The sequence below is a fragment of the Entelurus aequoreus genome, linkage group LG19 (genome assembly GCF_033978785.1).
Source record: "Entelurus aequoreus isolate RoL-2023_Sb linkage group LG19, RoL_Eaeq_v1.1, whole genome shotgun sequence".
Classification (NCBI taxonomy): Eukaryota; Metazoa; Chordata; class Actinopteri; order Syngnathiformes; family Syngnathidae; genus Entelurus; species Entelurus aequoreus.
In genome coordinates this window covers 34,371,999-34,398,386 of record NC_084749.1, presented here as the reverse complement: position 1 = coordinate 34,398,386, position 26,388 = coordinate 34,371,999, and the positions used below count along the sequence as shown (strand labels likewise).

Genomic DNA, 26,388 nt, shown 5'->3' with positions numbered 1-26,388 from the left:
ATAAATTGTGATAATTTTTCTACTATATCGCCTAGCCCTAAGTGAATTGACATCATGTAATTTGTAATGAAATAGTTTAATAAAAATGCTAAATAAATGTTAACCATGTATTTAAAGATAAATATTTGTTTTTGTTCATTATTAGTATTGACATTTAATCTATTTTCTTATTACATAAATGCTTTGTTCTATTTAACCATTCTATTTTTCAGGGCCATTAAAAAAACATGCGAGTTCTGTTGGGTAATCCGTACGTCATCATTTAGACACATAATGCCTGACCTTATTATACCTTTTGATTGTAGTGTGAATCATGTATATAACATGTACAAACACAAAGCATTATTTAGCATAATGATTGTACTCGCGTGAAAAGAGTCTTTCAATACACAATTATGTTTATGCATTTCCTAGATTCATACACATGCACAGATGCAGGGGGTGAATGAATTCCAATGTGGAACAATGTCTCGCCAGAACCCATGTTGTCACCGCGGTCATGGTGCTCTGCATACATAAGAGATGATGCTGTTGTCTTTCTATCTTAATTTTGATAATAGCAACATGGGTTTTAGTAAACGCAGACATACTGAAATACCACTTACCGTGTTCAGTTTTTCTGAGAAAGCTGGATCTTAATCTCGTCTGGTTGTTATGGTTGGATCCTTTGCTGAATCTGATGGACTACCAATTGTAAATACTGTACTGAACAGATCATTTTACACAGTAAATACACGTGTACATGTTGCATACACACATTGGTTTTGGGCCTTATAAAGTTAGACCAAAATAATTGTCATTTTCCCTATGAAGTATCTTTAATAAGACAAAATATTGAATTATTTAAAAAAGATCTAGGCCAGGACACTCTGTCCAAACATTTTTCACAAAGGCTTCAGGGGACCATTCCTTTATTTTTCATTTTCTGAAAACAATCTAACGTGCTAAGAAGCTTTATATATTCACGGAAAATGTTTCCTGTGGGACAGATTAGTTGTATCACCTTTTTCTCATGTTACACCTTTTTGGGCTTTATTCACATTTTTGTTTGTATTCTTAGTATGTGCCGCAGGCCAATAAAAATGACCTGCAGGGTGCAAATATTTGCCCTAACACGTTTGTGAACAGTATGTGATACAACAATGTTAGAATAATAAAATTGTGTTCATTACATACGAATGAGCAAAACAAAATGATCAAAAGCAAACCATATTATTGGCAGTTATTCAATTCTATTGTATTGCAGGTAAAGCCCTCCCTTGTCCAATAACTTATTTTCTAACTTTGTAATATAATAACCCTAATATATAACAGCATTTGGATTCATTAGGGGAATAAGCGGTAGAAATGGATGGAAGGAATGGATAGCCAACCTTTTATATCACACTTCTTGTTTCTCTTAGAAGACAAAAACATGGAATTCATTATTATATTGAATTACAGTACGAATAGTGCCACTCAGAAGCTGTAGAACAACTTTAATGACATAACTCGTGTTTTCTCGCGTTACGACACCGGAACCGGAAGTTGCTATTTAAAAGACAAGACCGCAGACAATTAGACATCTTATAAGTTTTTTTTTATTTTTTTATATACATTTCAACAATCAAATAAGTACAAAAGTAGTACAAAACAGTACAAAAAGAATACAAAGCAGCGCCAGGGGGTTATAAATTCAAAGTAACTAAAATAGAATGCAAAAAAAAACATATATATAATATAAACAAAGTGCAAAGCCATAGGCTCACTCAATTTCAGTAAACGACTCAAATTTGGAACACAGCATAATCGTCTTCACAGCTTTCTGGTTGCTAGAGGTAGAGAGTGTCTTAATGTACAGTTCTAACTCTTTTTTAAAGGCACAAAAGACAGGTCGGGTATTGAGAAACTTACATTTATGAATATAAAACTTAGCCAATAGTATAATGAGGTTGCAAAGGTAAAATTCCTTTTCAAATTTTTGTTCATATAGTGTAAAACCAAATATCACATCTTTAAAACAAAGCACAAATGTGTCGTGAATATTGTCCAGGATGAAGCGACAGATGCCCTGCCATAGTGATCGAGTGCTTTCACAAGTCCAAAACAGGTGGTAAACAGTCTCCGGATGCATGTTACATAAGGTGCAGGTAACATCAATGTCCTTCTTGTATCTAACCATCACAGTCTTTACAGGGTAATAACGATGAATGATTTTAAAAGATATCTCTTTGACTTTGTTGGTAAGTAAATACCTGTTAGGAAGGGACCATGTTTTGACCCAGCAGATGTCATTCACAATATTATTCCAGAGCGCAATTACATAGGAGACAGACACACAATCATTTTGGAATAAGCTGCGGATTTTTCTGTTATTTTTCTGATCAAAGCAAAGTTTCCCCACAGGAGTGTCAAGTGGATCATTCACAATTTTTACAGCAGAAAGAGGAGATGAGTAAGCCCTGTACAACATAACAACACCCGTTGGAATGGCATCAAATACAATGGCAAATTGTTTGGGAGTTACAGGGACCTTAAAGTGGTTGAGAAATTCTTGGTAATTAAAAAGTTGACCTTCCTTATTGAAAAGCTGACTCACTAAAATAATATCATTGTTGAACCAATTGTTGAGGAAAAGAGATTTCCTTTTGTAACATATATCTTTATTGTTCCAAATGAAGTATTTGGTAGGTGAGAAATTGTGCTTGTATATAAGAGACCATGCCAGAAGGGCTTGTTTGTGGAAGTTTGAAAGAGCAACAGGAATCCTATCAATGCTGTAGTTACACAATAGCAAAAATTTTAGGCCTCCAAGGTTAGAAAATACATGATGAGAAATGAAGTTCCAAATTGAGGTAGGGTCTTTCAAATAGTGTCGTATCCAATTAATCTTGAAGGTGTTGTTTAGTGTAGTGAAATCCAGAAAGTTTAGACCACCCTGATTATAATTGTTCATTATAACAGATTTCTTAATATAATGAATTTTGTTTTTCCAAACAAAGTCAACAAGTATTTTGTCAATAGTTTTACATATTTTTTGGTTAACATCTAAAGAAATAGCCGCATACGTAAGCCTGGAGATACCTTCTTCTTTGGAAAGCAAGGTTCTGCCTTTTAAGGATAAATCTCTCTGTAGCCATTGGTTAAATCTTTTCTTAGTTTTTTCTACTATTGGATTAAAGTTCAAGACCGATCTAGAACTCTGATTTTTAGTGATAAGTATTCCTAGGTAATTAATACTATCCTTAACTGGAATTTGACATATAGACATCATTTCACATCTCTTCACAGCCATTAGTTCACACTTATTCACATTCAGACGGAGACCAGAAGCCAAGGAAAAAACATGAATTACATCCAAGGCAAGAGGAATTTGAGAAGAGTCCTTCAAAAAGAGTGTTGTGTCATCAGCCATTTGGCTGATAGTTATTTCTCTGTCTAATATAGAGATCCCCTTTAAACAGCTAGATTTTATATGAACCGATAGCAATTGGGTGGCTAACAAAAATAAATATGGAGAAATAGGACAACCTTGCCGTATCCCACGTTTTAATTCGAATCTTGGGGATGTACCAGATTTTAGCTTTATTAAACTATTGCCATTGCAGTACAAAGTCTTGATTGTTTTGCGGAAAAAATTGCTGAAGCCAAATTTGTCAAGTGTCCGGAAGATAAATTCATGTTCGATCGAGTCAAAAGCTTTGTAGAAGTCCAGGAAAAGCAGGAAGCCTTCATCATTAATGACCTCTGGGTAATCCAGTATGTCAAGTACAAGCCTGATATTATTCGAAATGTGTCTCCCTCTCATAAATCCTGACTGTGTCTCATCAATTATGTCATCCAGAACCAATTTTAAACGTTTAGCAAAAATAATAGCTACAATCTTATAGTCATTGTTTAGGAGGCTAATTGGATGCCAATTATCAATAATCAGTAAATCTTTGTTTGGTTTGGGTATAAGGGTAATGAGGCCTTGTGTTAAAGTTGGAGGAAGGGCACCTGTATCAATACTTTCACAAAACACTTCTAGTAAGAAAGGAGCTAGCTCTTTTGAAAATATTTTATAGAATTCAGATGTAATACCATCCACCCCACATCTTATAAGTAGAAGCAGCATCGACCGCTACTGCATACTGCCGCTGACGAGACGCGGGGCCGCCATCTTAGAGTGGTGATCCACTCCACTCAGTGCAATTCATTTGGCAGGAGCAATGAACTGTCAGCGCATTTAATTAATCTTACCTCACTGAATACCACTGATTTTCACGCTTTTTTTTGTCATACGTGTAGCTATGATAAAGGACACATGTTTTGGTGTGTTTTATTATTCATAGTTTGCTTAACAGTAATAGAATATTCGTATATGCTATAGTGACCAGACGTCTGAGATCAAACCTGGGAATATAATCCCAGAGAAGGGGGAAAAAACGAAAAAAAATATCACATATTTTGTCCCACACATTTCCCGAAGGTGGGCTACACAAAATTGGGTTGGAAAGCTAGACTCAATTTAGACTTGTATAATACTGTATAGCCACTGTCCATCTGATTGTCTAGTTAGCTAACGTATATTACACCCCCCCCCTACACAATCTGGACTTTGTTCCTAACTTTTACCCTTGTTGGCTTTTATAATCTTTATCTTCATCATTTATTTCATTTTTATGTTATTCAAGTATGACATTTTTTAAATGTAATTAATTTCAATGACAAGCAATTCTATTGTGGTCATACTCTTGTTTGCTAGCGGCTATACGGTTTCAGTACTATTGAAGATCTTTGCTCCTTCTCAACACTGTGGTAATATTCTTTTCACAAAATACACTAGTACGTTAATGTTAAATCTTACTTGTGAAAAGTAATGCCCCGATTCCTATTTTCAACAGTCCGCTCATTTGAGCAGGAAAACGCTGAACACCAGCGTAGACTGGTAGAAAACGAAGATGCCGGCATCTTTGTTTTCTACCAGTCAACTGTCAGTTTAGGCTGCTCGCCGGCTCCTCATCACCACTTCAAGATGGCGGCCGGATTTCTCGCGTCACAGCAGCCAATGCTGCATCTACTTATAAGATGTCTATGCCGCAGACGGCCTTGGTGGAAAAAACGGGGTGTCGTTATTGATGTATCCTACGTTTTTATATAAAATCGTCATTATTGTTACTATCATCTGGTATTACTGACGCAGGTTACAACCCCGACTTAAACAAGTTGAAAAACTTATTCGGGTGTTACCATATAGTGGTCAGTTGTACGGAATATGTACTGAACTGTGCAATCTACTAATAAAAGTTTAAATAAAAAAAAAAAACATATGTTTTTTCCTCCAGGTCAGTCCGCGACTCAACGAGATACTTCAAATAGCAACAAATAGCAACTTCCGGTTCCAGTGTCGGGATATTAAAAAAAACATCTGTTTGGGTCCGTTTTTTTCGTTTCTGATGACTGGGGTGTTTTTATTTTGGCTGTATAAAATACCAACATACAATCAAACCGGTTTTTTTTTTTATCTTGTTATTGCTCCTTAATACAGAAATTGAAGAAGTATGCGTTGTTTTTCCAATTCTATTTTCATTTTAAAATGACATTCATATACACCAATAAAAAATTGTTTACAATTCCTATTTATGAAAATACTATCCAACGACCAAGACATAGCGACTGACCTTTTTACCACCGTTTGGACGGGGATGGAACACACTCCTACTCTACCGTGTTTCCACACGGATTATTTGCTCCGTCGTGCCACATATACACGTGCAATTATTTTTGTTGTTTATTGAAAATTGATCACGTATCAGTCGCAGTATTAACAACAAAATAATCTTACGGCATACGTCTGACATTGTTATTACGGATATCATATGCCTATGTTAAGAATTAATACTGACAGTGGTTGTTGACTTGACAGATTTGACCACTCATGGCGTCCTCCGCTCTCCAGAATGACTCCGACGACGAGGACTTCGGAGAAGCGTTCAAGCGCTATAAATACAAAAATGCCTTCAGCGAGGACAAATGGGAACAGGTTCGAACGTAACATATATTAATGGTGTTTTTATATTTACGAATGATGTTATATTTGCGTACTATTGTGGTTAGCCAGTAAAGCTAGTCCATCCATCCATTTCTACCGCTTGTCCCTTTCGGGGACGCTGGAGCCTATCTCAGCCGGTTTATTTCCAGTGCTAGCCAGCTATTTTGTGAGTTGAGTTTGAGTTTATTTCAAACATGCATAATTGGCCCTAGTGTGTGAATGTGGGTGTGAATGTTGTCTGTCTATCTGTGTTGGCCCTGTGATGAGGTGGCGACTTGTCCAGGGTGTACCCCACCTTCCGCCCGAATGCAGCTGAGATAGGCTCCAGAACCCCCTGCGACCCCAAAAGGGACAAGCGGTAAAAAATGGATGCATACAACGTGATACATCACACATGCATGCACACAACATGATACATCACAATTTCCAGTTTCTCTATTCAACATGTTCGAAAAGGAGTAGGAAGAAGCAGAGTTTATTTAATCCTACCCCTTACCATGAATTGATTAACGTGGACACCGACTTAAACAAGTTGAAAAACTTATTCGGGTGTTACCATTTAGCGGTCAATTGTACAGAATATGTACTGTACTGTGCAATCTACAATCAATCAATCAATTCCTTTACATAAGAGTTGCTAAAACTTTTGTTCACTCCCTTTTCTCAATTTATTCACAATATACTCCATAAGTAATAATAAATACATAAATAATAATTGGTGAAGTAAGTTATATTTCATATGGTGAGATGAGTAAAATTATCTTGAAAATGAATGGTTGGATGAATTACATTGAGAATGTGTATCGTGGTTATTCTTCTTTGTACTTTGTAAATACTTTAAGTTTGAAGAGTTCCTTGAAGTGGATCATATTAGTGCATTGTTTGATTTCTTTGCTTAATCCATTCCATAATTTAATTCCACATACTGATATACCGAAGGTCTTAAGTGTTGTACGTGCGTACAAATGTTTTAAATTATATTTGTCTCTAAGATTATATTTCTCTCCTTTTGTTGACAAGAATTGTTGTATATTCTTGGGTAGCAGATTATAGTTGGCTTTGTGTATAATTTTAGTTGTTTGCAAATTCACTATGTCGTGGAATTTCAGTATTTTTGATTAAATGAATAAAGGGTGTGGTATGTTCTCTACATCCAGCATTATGTATTATTCTAACTGATCTTTTTTGTAACACCATTAATGAATGAAGTGTACTTTTGTAGTTATTTCCCCATATTTTTACACAATAACTCAGATATGGTAACACTAGCGAGTAGTAGAGAATATGGAGTGATTTTTGATCTAGAACATGTTTGGCTTTATTCATTATTGACGTGTTTCTTGCTACTTTATGTTGTATATTTTTTACATGAGGTTTCCAGTTCAATTTATCATCAATCATTATACCTAGAAATGTGGTTTCATTTACTCTTTCAATTTCTATTCCATCTATTTGTATTTGTGTTTGACTTTCTCTTCTAGTGAACTTGTATTATGATTGTGTTTTCCAGATAATGTAATTTGCAACTACTAAATGTAAATATGATATGAGTAACACAATACGTCTTCAACTAGGAAAACGTAAACAAATCAGACATTTATATCTGCTGCTATACACCTGTTCAGTGGATGTATTTTGACAATAGTTACGTTACGTATTATGTGATCGCTACCTGTGTCAGTTTTCACAAGTGTGATGATGAATGAAGAATCTGCTGCATGACTTTGAAAATGTGTCAACATTGGGTTCAATTTGGGCAGTGTTCATTTTGACAGCAGTTTTAATTTAGTTCTAGTCATAGTCTCTTGACAAAAATGTATTTTAGTTTTAGTCTAATTTTAGTCATCTATATTGATTTAGTGTTAGTGTAGTTTTAGTCAACAAAATTACAGTACATTTATTTGACTAAAATATAAGGAATAGGGCCTCTTTTAAGTTTATTTGAAAGCACATTTACTTAGACTACCTGCAAAGCATTTGTTTAACACAAAAGTAGCATGATTTATGGTCAGTAATAATTCTTACAATAGCGAATGCCAATAAATATCTTTCAGGCACTTTTTTGTGTTTTTTATGTTACGTCTCTGTCAAAGCAGGTATGTATGTATGTTGTGAAACGGAGTTACTTCATTATAATTTGTTCATGAATGCGGGAGAACCAGGAGCAGCAAGTAGCTTTAAGTTACAGTTGTGTAGATGTCACGATGATGACATCATATAGCATCAAAAATAAAATGTGTCCTCTTCACTTTCTCTCACGTGTACACATTTACAATGTGGAACATATTAAATCCGCACAATATTCTTTTTGTAGTGAGAAATTCAACTTCCTCATCTAACAAAGAACAGCATCTGATTGGCTCTCCTTCGTAACTAACAGTTGGCCCCTCCCTCATGTGTACACTGTTAAAGCGCTGTGATTAGAAATATTCCAAACTGGTCCCACTCATCTAAAGGACAAAATCAAAAATGATTTAATTTAGTTTCTGTCACATTTTCGTCTTGTATTCATTTGTCTTTGACAAAAATGTCAGTTTTATTATTGTCGTAGTCATCATACATTTTGTTTTGATTCGTTATTGTCTTATTTTCATCAGGGGAAAATACATTTTTGATGAAGACTAAGACGAAAATTATTGGTCAAGGAAATTAACACTGAATCTAAGCCATTTGCTCTGTTGTCATGCAGGAGTTTGACAAAATTCCCATGTTCATGAAAACAGCCCCAGAAGAGATTGACCCCATGGAATATCCAGAGTTAGCTTGCCTCCAGGCTATTATCCATGATGAAGACAGAAGTCCAGAAGGTAGGCGTACCACAAAAATGTAGGTTTTTGTGGTTTCTTAAAGGCCTACTGAAATGAATTTTTTAAATTTAAATGGGGATAGAAGATCCATTTTATGTGTCATACTTGATCATTTCGCGATATTGCCATATTTTTGCTGAAAGGATTTAAAGATTAAAGTACCAATGATTGTCACACACACACTAGATGTGGTGAAATTTGTCCTCTGCATTTGTCCCATTCCCTTGGGGAGCAGTGGGCAGCAGCGGCGCCGCGCCCGGGAATCATTTTGGTGATTTAACCCCCATAGTAGAGAACATCGACGATAAAGTTCGCAACTTTTGGTCGCTGATAAAAAAAGCCTTGCCAGTACCGGAAGTAGCGTGACGTCACAGGCTGAAGGGCTCCTCACATTTCCCCATTGTTTACAATGCAGCGAGAGCGATTCGGACTGAGAAAGCAACGATTACCCCATTAATTTGAGCCAGGATGAAAGATTCGTGGATGAGGAAAGTGAGAGTGAAGGATTAGAGTGCAGTGCAGGACGCATCTTTTTTTGCTCTGACCGTAACTTAGGTACAAGCTGGCTCATTGGATTCCACACTTTCTCCTTTTTCTATTGTGGATCACGGATTTGTATTTTAAACCACCTCGGATACTATATCCTCTTGAAAATGAGAGTTGAGAACGCGAAATGGACTTTCACAGTGACTTTTATCCCCACGACAATACATCGGTGAAGCACTTTAGCTACGGAGCTAACGTGATAGCATTGTGCTTAAATGCAGATAGAAACAAAAGAAATAAACCCCTGACTGGAAGGATAGACAGAAAATCAACAATACTATTAAACCATGGACCTGTTAATACACGGTTAATGCTTTCCAGCTTGGCGAAGCTTAACAATGCTGTTGCTAATGACGCCATTGAAGCTAACTTACCAACGGGACCTCACAGAGCTATGATTAAAAACATTAGCGCTCCACCTGCGCCAGCCAGCCCTCATCTGCTCATCAACACCCGTGCTCACCTGCGTTCCAGCGATCGACGGAAGGACGAAGGACTTCACCCGATCATCAACACCCGTGCTCACCTGCGTTCCAGCGATCGACGGAAGGACGAAGGACTTCACCCGATCATCCGTGCGGTCGGCGGCTAGCGTTGGCTAGCGCGTCTACTATTCAAGTCAAAGTCCTCCTGGTTGTGTTGCTACAGCCAGCCGCTAATACACCGATCCCACCTACAACTTTCTTCTTTGCAGTCTTCATTGTTCATTAAACAAATTGCAAAAGATTCACCAACACAGATGTCCAGAATACTGTGGAATTTTTAGATGAAAACAGAGCTTTTTTGTATTGGATTCAATGGTGTCCGAATACTTCCGTTAACTACTGACGTCACACGCATACGTCATCATACATAGACGTTTTCAACCGGAAGTTTAGCGGGAAATTTAAAATTGCACTTTATAAGTTAACCCGGCCGTATTGGCATGTGTTGCAATGTTAAGATTTCATCATTGATATATAAACTATCAGACTGCGTCGTCGGTAGTAGTGGGTTTCAGTAGGCCTTTAATTCTAAAAATGATGTTTTTCTTGCCTTGATGTGGGATCTTAGCCAAGGATGTCGTTGTGGCTTGTGCAGCCCTTTGAGACATCTGTAATTAAACTTGATTGAGTGAGTGATGTTGCTGATGTGTCAAACTCAGATAGAGATGATAACACTTTTTAATGTTCTCTTCCAGAACAAGCGAAGAGTTTAAAGGATGAAGGAAATGCTTTCTTCAAAGAGAAGAACTACCTAAAGGCTATCGTGGCATACACGGCTGCTTTAAAGAGGAATTGTGGTGACCAAGAGCTGGATACGGTTCTTCTTACCAACCGAGCGGCGGCACACTTTCATATCGGTATAGTGTCCCCCTTTAAACATTACAGTGAAAATCTGTATTTAGAAAATGGCGGGATAAAATGACACGGACATGTCTCATAGACCAGTGCCGCAGATGATGTGAGTTTTAATAATTTTTATGTATATACGTTTTTATATACAGGCAACATGCGCTCTGCACTGAATGACACTACAGCTGCAAAGAAGATCAAACCAAAGCATCTTAAGGCCTTGATTAGAGGTATGTTGTACATTAAATGGGTATGAAATACATTGCAGAGATTAATAGTATAAATTGTTGTGCCAAAACCAGGCCCTCAATTTTCACTTTCTTTGCACCCTTTTGGTTGATTGGTTGCAATTGGTGCACTCTTTGAATCATCGTGATTAGGGTTGTGTGATATAGACAATATATAATATACGTGATATAAATTTGGCAGACGATAGAGCTTTTAATACTGTCGTCATATTGTGGTAATGCATTTGTCCGCGGCAATTGACAACCACGTCCTCAACGCAAAGAAACTAACGTCCCTCCACAATGCGAAGCCGCTCCTAAGTCACTAATTCTTGCCTCCATGGCAGAAAATAAACTGTTTCTTACAAGTAATATCACTTGAGGATGAAGAATGGCTAAACATGTTACACTACGCTCTGTAGGAGGGTACAAGAAGCCAACTAACTAGCCAGCTAACCCCTAAGCTGGAGCTCTTGTACGTAAACAGGGGTAGGAGGATTGTTACAATAAACCAAGTATAGTAACAATATGCAATCTATACTAGAGTAATTAAATCAATATGATCATATAATATTTTTTGTCATTGTTATTTAAAAACTCAGGAAATAGTCTGGTTGGTTTTGCTTATGTTATTTTGTACTGTTGACTTTTTTTTTTTTTCAGAACATTGTATATGAAAAAAGGGCATTCAAAATAAATGTATTTTAAATAAATATGTATTTAATATTGAGCCCCGATCCGGTTTTTGTTTGATTTATAATTGTAATAACCAATTGAATCATTCAATGATCTTTAAATTTGAGTCGGTCGGATGTGGCACCCAAATTACTATGCCCCCCAAAAAAATAAAAGTACATAATTGTCATCATGTCTCTATTTCAAAGAGTCTTAAATCTACGGTTTTGTATTCATTCTGTCTCTCTGTGTTGGCCCCGTGGTGAGGTGATAACTTGTCCAGGGTGTACCCCGCCTTCTGCCCGAGTGCAGCTGGGATAGGCTCCAGCACCCCTGCTACCCCGAGAGGGACACGCGGTAGAAAATTAATGAATGGACGGAGGATTTTTCATTGTCATTTAAATCTCTATTTTTGTTATTATTAACTTCAGGTTATAATGTGCATCTTAATTTGGGGTCTTATGCCTTTATCATGCCTTTTCTACTGCTGTAATTTGTTTGTACACAGTTAACAGGTCACTATTGTTATTGGACCATGTTCCAGTTGTGTGTTCTGAACATGGACCAGAAATGGCAACACACACTGTACACATACAGTATCATATATAATTGAAGAATACTTGATGTTTCATTTGTAGTTGTAAAGTTTTTTTTCAACCGTGGTTATGTTTGCAGGTGCTCAGTGTTGCATTGAACTGTGTAACTTTGTGGCAGCCATTCAGTGGTGTGAAGATGGGCTTAATGCTCATCCTTCAGACAAGAAGTTGCAGGAGCTGAGAGCTGCAGCAGACAAACAAAAGGTAGCGGTACTCACAAATCGAAATACCTTAAAATCATTACAGGCCTTTCAAGTTCTTATTCGGTATTAAGGATTTGTGTCAGTCAAACAGTCTCTGTTTGCCCACATCACTGCTTTTGGAGAATTAAACAAATTGCGGCCGCTGACTTTTGTTATATGTAAAAAGGACACAATGGTCAATATTTTATCTTTAATATTCATGAAGACAGAAGTCCAGAGAACTCCTCCAGCCCAAGGATTACAACATTACAATGTTTTTATGAGCAAGGGTGTAACAGGTGGCACAAAATCTAATAGTGTTGGTCAGAATGTATTTGTGGTAAACACTCATGCCATTTGATTATTTATTTATTTTTGGTAGGATGAGCCAATAATTATTGGGTTGATATTAGGAATTTTGTTCTAACACGATAAGCTGAAAACTTAAAAAATAGCTCCGATAACCGATAAAAAAAATAAAATGAGGCAAGATTACTAATATTGTGCTGTAAGTGATTTGGGGTGTACAAATCAAGCACCCCTACCTTGTAGGAGGTCCCAACTTCCCTTACGGTCACCGGACTTCACAGTGTAAACAAACATGGCATCAGCCGTGCGGTACTTCTTTACTTCGTAAGAGGAAGACATCTCACATGCTGCGCGGACCAAATGCATGCAAACACTCCGCGAGGAAGGAAAAAAAACACTTGGCTTTGACAAATACCTAACTTGCCACCCTGAAACGCCGCAAGCAGCAATGCCTTAAAAGCCCATGAAGACGCCCGCGCCAGCAAAGAAGCTTCCCAATGCCAACCTCCAAAACAAAAAAAAGCCGTTGTCTGTTCTCACCGCCACTGCGTCGGAAAAGTGCAAAAAGCCCACCAGAGATGACCCTGGTGGGAAATCTGCTATTTCCTCATGGAACTGAAATGATTGCAAATAAGAGTTACAGAGCTAGCCTCGGTGTTCCTCGCTCGCCTGCTCAGGTGAGCATATAGTGGGACCTTCTCATTTGTGTTCCACAGTCGAGCATGCTAAACTGTCAATCATGGACACCGTCAGAAAAGCACCACACAAACTGGATTGTTTCTGAAATGGGGTAGTGATGCAGAAGGCCTTGATCCCCACCGTTGCTGTAGACCATGGGTGTCAAACTCTGGCCCGCGGGCCAAATTTGGCCCGCCGTGTTATTTCACTTGGCCCTTGAGGCGATATCAAATTAACACTGGAGCTGGCCCGCCGATTATATACAGCGGCGGTGCCGGGTTAACACCTCATTCACTGCTAATTCTCATACTTGCCAACCCTCCCGGGAGACTCCCAATTTCACTGCCCCTCCCAATAATAGTCACGTCTGCTTTTCATCCAGTCCAACGAGTGCTGGCCCAGTCACATGATGTGTGCGGCTTCTGCACACACACAAGTGAATGCAATGCATACTTAATCAACAGCGATACAGGTTACACTGAGGGTGCCCGTATAAACAACTTTTACACTGTTAGAAATGTACACCACACTGTGAACCCACACCAAACAAGAATGACAAACACATTTCGGAAGAACATCCGCACCGTAACACAACATAAACACAACAGAACAAATACCCTTTGCTGCACTAACTCTTCCGGGACGCTACAAGGTTTGTGTGTGGGGGGTGGGGGGTTTGGTGGTAGCGGGGGGTGTATATTGTAGCGTCCTGGATGAGTTAGTGCTGCAAAGGGTTCTGGGTATTTGTTCTGTTGTGTTTATGTTGTGTTACGGTGCGGATGTTCTCTCAAAATGTGTTTGTCATTCTTGTTTGGTGTGGGTTCACACAGTGTGGCGTATATTTCTAACAGTGTAAAAGTTGTTTATACGGGCACCCTCAGTGTAACCTGTATCGCTGTTGATTAAGTATGAATTGCATTCACATGTTTGTGCATGTTCAGTTTTAAATTTTGGCCCACTCTGTATTTGAGTTTGACACCCCTGCTGTAGACTGTACCCCATCAGCTAACAGACAATTTGGAGCCACAGTTTGTACTTCTGAGCAGCTGATATTTTTCAGATGTATGTTTGCTAGTAAAATACAAAGTGATCCCCACAGTCCTGCACACACTGCGAGAGGGAAATGAGGACATAAGCTTAAATGCTGATTAAAGCCTTGTCATTGTTGAATATTCTGTTTCTAACCATACATTTTGTCATGCTTGTTTTCCATCACAGAGAGCAGCAGATAGAGATTCCAGAAAGGCCAAGGTCAAGGAAAAGAAGTTACATAATGAGAAAGAGGCTCTTATGGCTGCTATAAAGGTGATTCAATTAAATATTACACCATCTTTAAAGCAATACTTATTCCTTGATGAGGAGGAAATCTGTAAAAGGGTGCCTCTCAGACAAGTGTGTCACATTTTCTTGCAGGAACGGGGCATCAAACTCCGACAATCTGCAAAGCCTCGTCAGTCTGGTTCGGATGAAGACGAGGAAACTTCAGACATGTTAGCCAACTTGAGTTTGGACGGTCTCAACTCACATGAGGCAACAGGGGCTCAAGTCTTCCTGGACGAGCACGGCTCCATGCACTGGCCTGTACTGTTCCTGTATCCTGAACATCAGCAGAGTGATTTCATCTCTGCTTTCAGTGAAAGCAGCAGGTAAACCATTAGAATTAAGCATGGTTGAACACATTACATTTTGGAGGCTGGTACTATTTAAAATACGCATTATCCCTTAGAAAATAAACAGATGTGACAAAAAAATAAAAATGGTTACGCTTAGTTCAATAATCTGATGCAGACCCATGGTTTGCCTACTTTATTTTATTTTACAGGGTGTCCCAAGCCGATATTGACACCGGATATCAGCAAAAAAATGGATGACATCGACATGCATCTAAAATCTCCGATATTAGCACCGACGCAACCAGTCATGCTGCACATTTACTTGTGCAAAGTTGGATAGCCACTTAACAGCTAAATGTCCTCCAATAAACGCGCAAGTTTGATCTTTTCTTGTATTTTAGTGAAGTCATTTACAAAAATTAATCATAGGCTACTAGAAGCTAGCACCTACACAACCGCTAAGCACATGATAGCACACAAGCTAGAACATACATTGTAAGTGTCCTTAATTGAACAATATTGCAGTCTAACACAACAATTTGTCAATATAAAGAAGTATCAAAAAATTATAGTTGCATATAGTTACACATACAAAGTCTCCAAGGCAGAAATGTGTTAAAGTATCCATTAACAAACACTTTTTCATCATTCAACGTTTTGCAACATGATCCTAGCTTAATTATTGTGGCCACTTGGTGTTGACAAAAAAGCAAATAACACTCGACGACAAAAGCATATATTTGTCTTCAGGTTAGTGTTTGTCATACTTACCATTGGTCTATGAGTACAATATTAATTGATAAAAGTATGATTGATGCTGATATAGAGGCTTCATATTGGTATCAGCCTATACCAGGGGTGGGCAATTAATTTTTACCGGGGGCCGCATGAGCAACCCGAGCACTGCTGGAGGGCCACATCGACAATATTTCAATTAAATTTTGCTCAATATTATTTTTGATATATACCGTAAGATAAATAATAATAATAATAATAATTAATAATAATAGTAATACTTCAACATAGTGTGTGTAACAGCATTCCATGACTAATATAAATAAATTAACATTAATAATAAATGACAGTAAAATAAGCACACGTAGGACTGAGGAGTCATAGTGTAACTTTGTGTGGTGTTTGAGTTGTCCGACTTTTTGTGTGGCCATAAACGCACCAGTGGTTTAGTGCTATGCGTGTTGGTGACAGATGACAAGTTGGTTTTGGCCTGGTTTGTACGGCAGAAAATGACTAGTTTTTCGAGATAGAAGTGTTTTACTTATGTTTTTGGTGTGGTTCTGGCCGAATATAAACAGTTTTGCTCAATAAAGTGATCGATATAATTCCTGGCCTCGAAGCATCTCGATAGACGTTACAATAATTGAACGGTGTTCAATTGAATGGTGTTGACGAACACCGTTAGGGCCGCTTGTTGTCACTGTCACTCAAAGTTGCATTGCAAAATTACATAGAATAAATATGTTTATTTTGTTTAGAATTCAGATGGGATTTGATTTGGTGCGCGGCATATATTTGCTGCGCGCAGCAGACGCTAGCAGTGCGCAATCGCGCAGGCACGCACCTTCGAGGGAACGTTGCATGGCAGTCCATGTCTTGTTGGAAACACGTCATTCTTCATCAACTTTTCTCTTTTTAGCGTCTCGGGTGTAAACCGTGCGTCACTTGTCGCTGCATGTGCACCTTCACTCGCAGGTTACACACGGACACACGCCCATAAATAATACTTTTCAAAATAAAAGCAGCACAGTTGTATTGCGCGCACGACATAGATGTTTTTTCAACTTTATTTTGTAATTAATGATTGCAGCTGTTCACATTCACTCACAATCACGCACACGCATACGTCCACACGGAAGTAATACAAATAACGATTTTCAAAACAAAAGCAGCACCGTTGTATTGCACACTCGACATAGATACTTTTTAAAATGTATTTTGTAATTTATAATTGGCCTCACGCGGGCCGGACAGGGACGCACAAAGGGCCGGATGTGGCCCGCGGGCCGCAGAATGCCCAGGTCTGGCCTATACTTAAGCCTCCAATATTAGTATTTTATTGTATGTAAAAAAAAAAAAAAATATATATATATATATATATATATATATATATATATATATATATATATATATATATATATATATATATATATATATATATATATATATATAAATATATATATATGCTATCGGAAAACCCGTATTTACTTTAAAAAAAAATGTTTTTACAAAATCAATGATGTCCTTTTCTTGTGTTAGTTTTTCAGAGCACTTTGCTGTCATGTTTGGGGAAGAACTTCCACCTTGGGATGTTGACAGAAAATACCACCTGCAGAATTTGCAGGTTTGTGTCCTCTAATTCTTAACAGATTGATTAATAGCAGGGGTCTGCAACCCGCAGCAATTTTGCCTCCTTGTGGCTCCCTCAGATTTTTTTTTAACCCCAGAATGAGAAAAGTTTGCATTTTTAAAAAGAGTTCTATAATTTCTGATTGACTGTGAGGCCGTGAAGGCTCACAGGCTGAGTTCTGTGGTGCAGGGAAGGCAAGTAAAAAAGACTGGAAGTCTGTGCGTTCAGTTCAGCTTCAGTTTAGTTAGCTAACCATTAATAGTTTCAAAAAGAAAAAAGAAAAACAAGTTTAATTTCACATTGGTTCTACTATAAAAAAAAAAATATATATATATATATAAGCTGTGTTACGTTTTGCAGCTCTATACTATTTTTTTTTAGTGGAAAAGGCTGTAAAATGACTCCTTTTGATAGCAGAAGTTGCAGACACTTGATTTATAGTAACATGGAAGCATGAAAGCCCTGCCCGTTAATTTTATTACCCTTGATGTCCAACTCATTCTTTTGTGTAACAGACATTTATTTTGAACATATCTTCACATTTTTCAACGATGCAGTCAGGACTGTGGAAATGAAACACAATCCATAAAATGATACATATTTAAATAGACCAGACTTTATTTATATAGCACTTTTCATGCACAGGCAAATTGCAACACAGTGCTGAGATAGGCTCCAGCCCCCCCCGCGACTTCGAAAGGGACAAGCGGTAGAAAATGGATGGATGATTTACAGCAGTTTAAAGAATGAAAACAAAACTCACAGCACTATTGACAATATTAAGACATGGCATGGCAATAAGGATGGGGAAAATCAATGAAGAATAACTCAACATTTTATTTCATCTATAAAATAATTTTGAATAAAATGGATGGATGGGATGGATCCATCTATTTTCTATTGCCTGTCCCTCTTGGGGTACGGGGGGGCTGCAGCCTAATATTGAATATATGTAAAGAACAAAATATAAATTAATGAATGAAAACTAATCATTGAAAATAATAGTAGTAGTTGTATTAATACGTAATATGGAAAATAACAGAATACAAATTAAGAACCTAAGAAGAGTTTAAAATGATCAGTAAAAGCCTGATTAAAAACCTTTTAACCTTTTTTCAAGAATATCAAAAGTCTCTGCTTTCCTAAGGCTTTCTGGTAGGCTGTTTTACAGGTGGGGGCCATAGTAGCTAAATGTCACCTCAACATTGTTCTTTTTCTTGGTGTTTTGTTAATATTGTTGGAAGTTGAAAGTCAGGGGACTTCAGGATCCGTGATGGTCGATATGGTAAAAGCAGGTCAGATAGATAAAAGGCTCAAGGTCATTATTATTTAAAAACTAATAATAGAAAATTAAAAAATCAACCCTGAAGCGGACAGAGAGACAATGCAACAACTTCAAAACTGGTGTGGTTGTGTTTAATAACAATTTTAGATTTGTAATATTTTGGTAGCAAGACTAAAGAACAGGGCTTTTTAATAGTCCAAACAACAGAAAATAAAAACATCAAGCTTTTATTTATATTCTGTTTCTTCGATTAATTGTTTATTGAGTTTAACTAGTAAGAAAAAAGTTTCTGCACGACTGCTACAATAGAGGGCACATGAGAGCTGTGGTGTGTGGGTGCCGTGATCTGTGTGAGGGAAAACAGAGGACAGTTGCTATTTTTTTGTAATGCACATGTGTTAAAAGTACAATTTCAATAATGATGGCGTGTATTTATTAGATGTGTATGTAGGGCTGGGCGATATGACTTTTTATTAATATCTCAATATTTTTTGGCCATGTCACAATACACAATATTTATCTCGATATTTTGCCTTAGCCTTGAATTAACACTTGATTCATATAATCACACCAGTATGACGATTCTATGTGTCTACATTAAAACATTCTTGTTCCTACTGCATTAATACATGCTAATTTTAAACTTTCATGCAGAGAGGGAAATCACAACTAAGTCAATTTCCGTGGAGAAACCAATGTTTTAACGGCACCGTATAATAATCATCAAAAACGTGTGAGAGACAAGAACTTTGTTTATGCGGTCACACCACACAGCACATAGGGCTGTGAGCGCACTTGTTTTTATTAGCACACACAAATTGGTACAATCAACCACAGATGCATTTCAGCTGTGTGTGTCAGCTTTCAATAATGAAAACAGGCATTTAGGAAATAAAAGACAATTAGGCCAAACGCAATAATTGAGGGCTTAACATGTATATTTCAACCTTAATTAAGCAAAGATATGATTTATTCGATTACTCGATTAATCGATCGGGATATTCGATAGAATACTCGATTACTAAAATATTCAATAGCTGCAGCTCAAGATGATTCTAATGTTCATTTAACGTACTTCCTTGTGGTCTAGATAATATGTATCAGATATGCTTAGGAGTAAATTCTGCGTAAATTTTACTCCACAGTCCCATTTTGACCTACTTTCTGAGTTTGTAAACGATTAGTGTGTGTAAGTGTCCCTTTCGATTGCAATTGAAACCCTTTACGGCCCGCCCTTTCCAAAAGTACCAGAATTTATCTTTTCAAAATGTGAAGACGAACATTACCACTATTTTCTTTTTCAAACACAATCGAAAATAAACCGTATATCAATTTACCGGTCTCAACTTTAGGCACACCAGCTCATTCTTGGATTAATACAAAAGTATCCATCCATCCATTTTCTTCCGCTTGTCCCTTTCGGGGTCACGGGGGGGGGCTGGTGCTGCATTCTGTAGGAAGCCGGAGTACCCGGAGGGAACCCACGCAGTCACGGGGAGAACATGCAAACTCCAAACAGAAAGATCCCAAGCCCGGGGATCGAACCCAGGACCTTCGTATTGTGAGGCACATGCACTACCGTGCTGCCCTCACACACCACAAGTGGTCTACTTATACCTGACATTAGTGATCATTTGCGAGGTTTGTCAATATATGATGGAAACTACAAGGACAGGAACATGGAGGACAAAAAGATATTTCAAAAACGATATTATTTAAAAAGCTGAAACATTCACATATCAGTGTTATTGCCACGATTAAAGAAAAATAATACTTAATCCTACCTTCACTTCGGTTTTCTCAAAGCAAATGGTGATGTCTTTTTCGTTGGAGGCTAGCGGCTAATCCAACTCTGTAGTGGCTAATGTTGACAAAACTGTCCCATTTAAGATATTGTAGACGAACAAGGAAATATACATTTTTTAGACATCGGAGCAGTTGGCAGGACAAGAGATGAGAAGGTATGTCACACAAGGTTGCAGGCATAGAGTACAGGCATACAGCATGTACTAGGACAGGGGTCGGCAACCTTTACCACTCAACGAGCCATTTTGACAAGTTTCACAAATTAAAAAAAACAATGGGAGCCACAAAACTCTATTGAAAATGTGAAATGAAATAACACTGCATACAAAGCTTTTTTTGCTTTGTGCTATGTTTTAACCATGGGTCTCAGACACACGCCCCGGCCCGCACCTTGATATGAAAATTTAATGTAAGTGCGGCCCGCAAGTTTTAAATGAATGGCACATGACAGCGTCATACTTACCAACTCTTCCAATTTTTCCGGGAGTCTCCCGAATTTCAGGGCGTGAGGGCACTGCTTTTAGCGCCCTCTACAGTCTGCTCAAACAGCGTACCTGCTCGGCCACATGCTGAATGCAGCTTCTGCTTGCACACGTAAGCGACAGCAATGCATACTTGTTCAACAACCACACAGCCTACACTGACGGTGGCCGTATAAAACCACTTTAACACTGTTACGTTACAAATATGCGCCACACTGTGAACCCACACCAAAAAATAATGACAAATACAATTCTGGAGAACCTCCGCACCGTAACACAACATAAACACAACACAACAAATACCCAGAATCCCATGCAGCCCTAACTCTCCCAGTCTACATTATACACCCCCGCTACGCTGGTGGTAGCGGGGGTGTATAATGTAGACTGGGAGAGTTAGGGCTGCATGGGATTCTGGGTATTTGTTGTGTTGTGCTTATGTTGTGCTACGGTGCGGAGGTTCTCCAGAAATGTATTTGTCATTCTTTTTTGGTGTGGGTTCACAGTGTGGCTCATATTTGTAATGTAACAGTGTTAAAGTTGTTTTACACGGTCACCGTCAGTGTAAGCTGTGTGGCTGTTGAGCAAGTATGCCTTGCTGTCTCCTACGTAAGCAAGTAAAAGCTACATACAACATGTGGCCGGGCTGGCACGCTGTTTGTACAGGTTATAGAGGACAATAAATGCAGTGCCATTAAGGCACGCCCTGAATTTAGTTGTTAAGGTGTAAATCGGAGAATATTCGCCCCGGGAGATTTCTAGGAGGGGCAGTGAGATCTGTAAGTCTCCTGGGAAAATCGGGAGGGTTGGCAAGTATGCAGCTGAGCCGCATCAGAGTGGTCAAAGAGCCGCATGCGGCTCCGGAGCCGCGGGTTGCCGACCCCTGTACTAGGAGGTCCACGTAAGTATGCCACAAATGGACCACTGTTTGAAAAAAGACTGCGAAACTCAGCGTTCGGAGGCATCATAAACTGCGTGAAAGCTCACGCCCAAATGCACGAACCTTATGATTTCACGCTTTGGCATTGTTTAACACGAGTATCCAACATTGTAACAACATTTAAATCAGAAAAGAGGAAAATCATTACTTACAAAAAAATCATAAGAACAATCGGACAGTATTGCTATTGTGTTTTTCTTACTGACTGCAATGAGATTGTATGCTTTAGTGACCACTGTTGCTGTTTTTAGTAACTTAGGTAGTCCTCACAAAGAAGGGTCCAGCTGTGGCCTGGATGTTTTAGTCAGAACGGCCAATCAGCATTTTTAAATATGGAAAACCTCACCAGCACGAGTACACCCATTTGTGGCCACAGTTGGATAATATTGTAAACAGTTAGTGGGGGCCCTTAGGGAGATTTTAGGGTGTGTTTGTTCACTTTTGTCTAAAAGCGCTAAATTTGGCACAGGTGTAGCTCAGGGCATACTTAAATGATTTGGCTAGGGCGCCCGCGCCAGTGACCTTTGGGGTCGCCACAGCAGCTGATCCAATATGGCCACCACCTGAACACGCTTTTGCCTCTACATTTGAACCAGATGAGCTACAAATCCAAAATTGGTGTCTATTTCATGTTTTTTGACAATTAGAAATATGATGGAAAAATCATCTTTATGATTGGGTGTGTCTGGACACCTAATTAGCATATTTCCAAGATGGCGGCTATGTAAAAATTAGGTGTACCTTAACTTTTGATACTTTTGGCAAACTATTTTAGGTTTTTTGAGCATGAGAAACATACTGGACTGATCAGATTTATGATCATTTATTTATTAGAGCTCTTTGATTTCGATATTAACAACATAGTCATTATCTACCAAAATGTATTGCACATATATTTCAACGCAGATAGAATGTTAAGCTACAGATATATAACATTAGTAAAAGTAGAGAAAGTCAGTGTTACCCCCCCTCCCGCCTGTAATATAGGTTTCTGTTTCAACAGAAACAGAAACCTAAAAGTAGAGAAAGTCAGTGTCCCCCCCCCCACCCCTGTATTATAGGTTTCTGTTTCAACAGAAACAGAAACGTATCTTACAGAGAAGACTGTTATCCACACAGTGTGATAATAGTTTGGTCCCTCGACAGGCTATTGTTGTGTCTCCTGACTTCTCCTGATGTGAAAATCATACAGAAGAGCTTATCTATGTACAGTCATTCTACTGCCTAATCGAACACTGTGAAAATCATCAACTTTTTTCAATGTAGCTATTATCAAACAATATAGCCTCCATTCATCTGATAGTGATAGTAGCAGCAGCAGCATCAATTGAGACTTATGTTGTCTCTGGCAATTACAGTCTGATGACCCCTTACAAACACCCAAAAGCGAAGGACTTTTGTCGCTAGAAAAGGATCTCAAATATTTCATTGAAATTGCGAATGCTATACCTTCATGTATAAATGTCACAATTGATCAATTGAATGATGGTTCAGGTATCGCATCAACACTTGTATTAAATAAGGCCAAATACCACAAACGCTGCAGAAGCTACTGTAGTAGTTCTCGTGTTAAAAGGGCTCGAAAGCATGAGGATCATGCTGTCCCCTCCTTATTAAGTCCTAAAAAGCTTCGATCAAGTCATCCCCCAACCAGTGGTATTCATTGTGTGATATGTGAAGGGGAGGATATGAAAGATCTGCACAAGGCATTAACAAAAAATGTTGATTCCAAAATGAAAGGCTGGGCAGAATCTAGTAAAGATTTTAAACTTCTTGGGAGAGTAGTTACTCAAGCGTCTGATGTGCACGCAGCAGGTGTGTACTAGGATACCAAATGTAATCTGAACTTGAGATATGCAGCACAAGTTGCACAACATAAATCATCTTCCAGCTTATCAGAAGAAGAAGCGTCTACCAGTGAATCCAGGGAAACCTTTGACCCTCTGACTATAGCGCAAATTGTTGCCCTAGTTGAGGATTCAGATTGCTCCTTCACAATTTCAAATTGAAGGCAACTCTATAGAACCCTTATGAATTAACGTGGGCATGTCTGTTGTTATAATGAACCTCACACAACAAGATTCAAGACACATCTCCTCTCTTTTCTGCCTGACTGGAGTGAACACCAGAAAGGGAGAGAGACATACATTGCAAGCAAGCAAAAAGTGGCAGACAGTGTAGCTAGAGGCCATGATTCCTATCAGATTGATCAAGATGAGGCACTTTTGTTGACAAGGGCTGCCTTGGTTTTACACAAGTATTGTTTACAACCAGGAGACAAATTTGATGGCACCTTACCTTCCAACTGTCTTACGGTATCTGTTCCTGAACCTTTCAGAGTATTCAATGACATTGTCCTTCAAGGACCAGGACTCCTCAAAGCCTATGAGGGTCCAGCAGCACACTAACCTGGATGCGCACACTTGGAGCAGCTTTTGTCCAGTAATTGGGTAAAAAAAAAAACAACCCCACCCCCCCAAAAAAAATAAAAAAAATAAAAAATATAATAATAATAATAATTTAAAAAATGTCATATAAACATTAGAAAGGAATCATGCATGTTGCACCAGGTTTTACTCATAACAATGGCCAAGATACGTCCAGTGTCTTCAGAATAGCAAAATGCCACTTGGAAATATGCTAATTAGGTGTCTAGACACACCCAAAAATAAAAATGAGCATTCCAACACATTTCTAATAGTCAAGACACATGAAATATACACCAAGTTTACATTTGTAGCTCATCTGTTTCAAATGTTAGAGACAAAAGCTATTACAAGTGGCGGCCATATTTGATTGGCCGCTGTGGCGACCCCAAAGGTCACCGGCGCGGGCGCCCCAGCTAAATCATCGGGGACGGCGTGGCGAAGTTGGTAGAGTGGCCGTGCCAGCAATCGGAGGGTTGCTGGTTACTGGGGTTCAATCCCCACCTTCTACTATCCTAGTCACATCCGTTGTGTCCTTGGGCAAGACACTTCACCCTTGTTCCTGAAGGCTGCTGGTTAGCGCCTTGCATGGCAGCTCCCGCTATCAGTGTGTGAATGTGTGTGTGAATGGATGAATGTGGAAATAGTGTCAAAGCGCTTTGAGTACCTTGAAGGTAGAAAAGCGCTATACAAGTATAACCCATTTATCATTATTATTTATAAGTATGCCCTGAGCTACACCTGTGCCAAATTTGCCGCTTTTAGACCAAAGTGAACGAAAATATCCCTAAGGGCCTCCACTAAGTGGCAATTTAACCATATTTGATTTGATTACTATTCATCTTTTTACTTCGTAGGTGTTCTTTGAGGATGAGGAGACAGAGGTGCTCTACAAACTTAACCCAGAAACAACACTTTTGTGTGTGTTACAACATAAAAGGTAAACATGTCCAAAATGTAGCTCTCCGTAAGTATTCAGACACACATCATTTTAAATTCTCAAACTACTGATTCTACTAATGACTTATGCACATATATTTATGAAATTACCTATTCACATTAAACAATGTCTATATTAGTGCTTTGTATCTATTACTGTGTATGCTATCTATCCTATCTGAATTTTTTTTAATATAATTTTGTCTCACCTTGCATGAGGGAAAACATTCCTTGCAGCAGTCACAGTATAACCATAGAATACATTGTCTTGCCAAAATTCAGCCTAATAATAAATGGAATAATTACTTACCGGTACTTGACATTATTCCTGATACACTGTTTCTGTTGCAGGTTTTTTGTCAAGGCGGGTACACCCAACTTCATCATTTTGGTGAATGGCTCACCATTCTACAAGCAATATTTAACAGGGAGGAAAATACGCACTTTGTGAATTTAACCATTTTATTATGGCTGTCATATGATAATAATAATAATAATGGATTAGATTTATATCGCGCTTTTTCTATTGTTAGATACTCAAAGCGCTCACAGAGAAGTGGGAACCCATCATTCATTCACACCTGGTGGTGGTAAGCTACATTTGTAGCCACAGCTGCCCTGGGGTAGACTGACGGAAGTGAGGCTGCCAGTTTGCCACCACCTACAATTCATTCATCATTAATTTCACCGGTGTGAGCGGCACCAGGGGCAAAGGGTGAAGTGTCCTGCCCAAGGACACAACGGCAGCGATTTTTTGGATGGTAAGAGGCGGGGAGCGAACCTGCAACCCTCAGGTTTCTGGCACGGTTGCTCTACCCACTACGCCACGCCGTCCCTTAATTAATATGATGAACATTTCTATTCAGACCAGTCACAGTTTTTAAATGAATTATGTATCATGATTATTCATTCATCATCATATTCATTATGCATTTGTTTTTTAACAGCTCCAAATAACATAATAATTCAAATCAAGCTAAAACATACTACTCACCATAATATACATTTTGGACTTAAAATCTTGTTTTCCGTTGTGTATAATGTCCTTTCAAGCTCTTATTTTGTATTGACCATTTTCTCGTTTAGACCATTGGCAGCAGTTTTGCTTTGCACTGGTGGTCACACAGCTGCATGGAATTAGTCATCAGCGCTATTTAAAATTTAG

At 38.4% G+C, this 26,388-nt stretch overlaps 1 protein-coding gene across 2 annotated transcripts; it reads left to right on the top strand.

Annotated features, from left to right (window-relative positions):
* Positions 1-5,667: 5,667 nt before the first annotated feature.
* LOC133635311 (tetratricopeptide repeat protein 4-like) lies at positions 5,668-25,816 on the top strand. 2 transcript variants are annotated; one of them, XM_062028385.1, is made up of 10 exons: positions 5,668-6,004; positions 8,703-8,820; positions 10,547-10,708; positions 10,853-10,930; positions 12,278-12,402; positions 14,586-14,672; positions 14,781-15,013; positions 17,255-17,339; positions 25,142-25,224; positions 25,575-25,816. In XM_062028385.1, exons 1-10 carry the CDS (start codon positions 5,900-5,902, stop codon positions 25,672-25,674), a joined length of 1,176 nt encoding a protein of 391 aa, XP_061884369.1. In that variant the 5' UTR covers positions 5,668-5,899; the 3' UTR covers positions 25,675-25,816. The 2 variants fall into 2 exon arrangements, with proteins under 2 accessions (XP_061884369.1, XP_061884370.1); XM_062028386.1 differs by lacking the exon at positions 17,255-17,339 and having other exon boundaries at positions 25,575-25,778.
* The last annotated feature ends 572 nt before the right edge of the window (positions 25,817-26,388 follow it).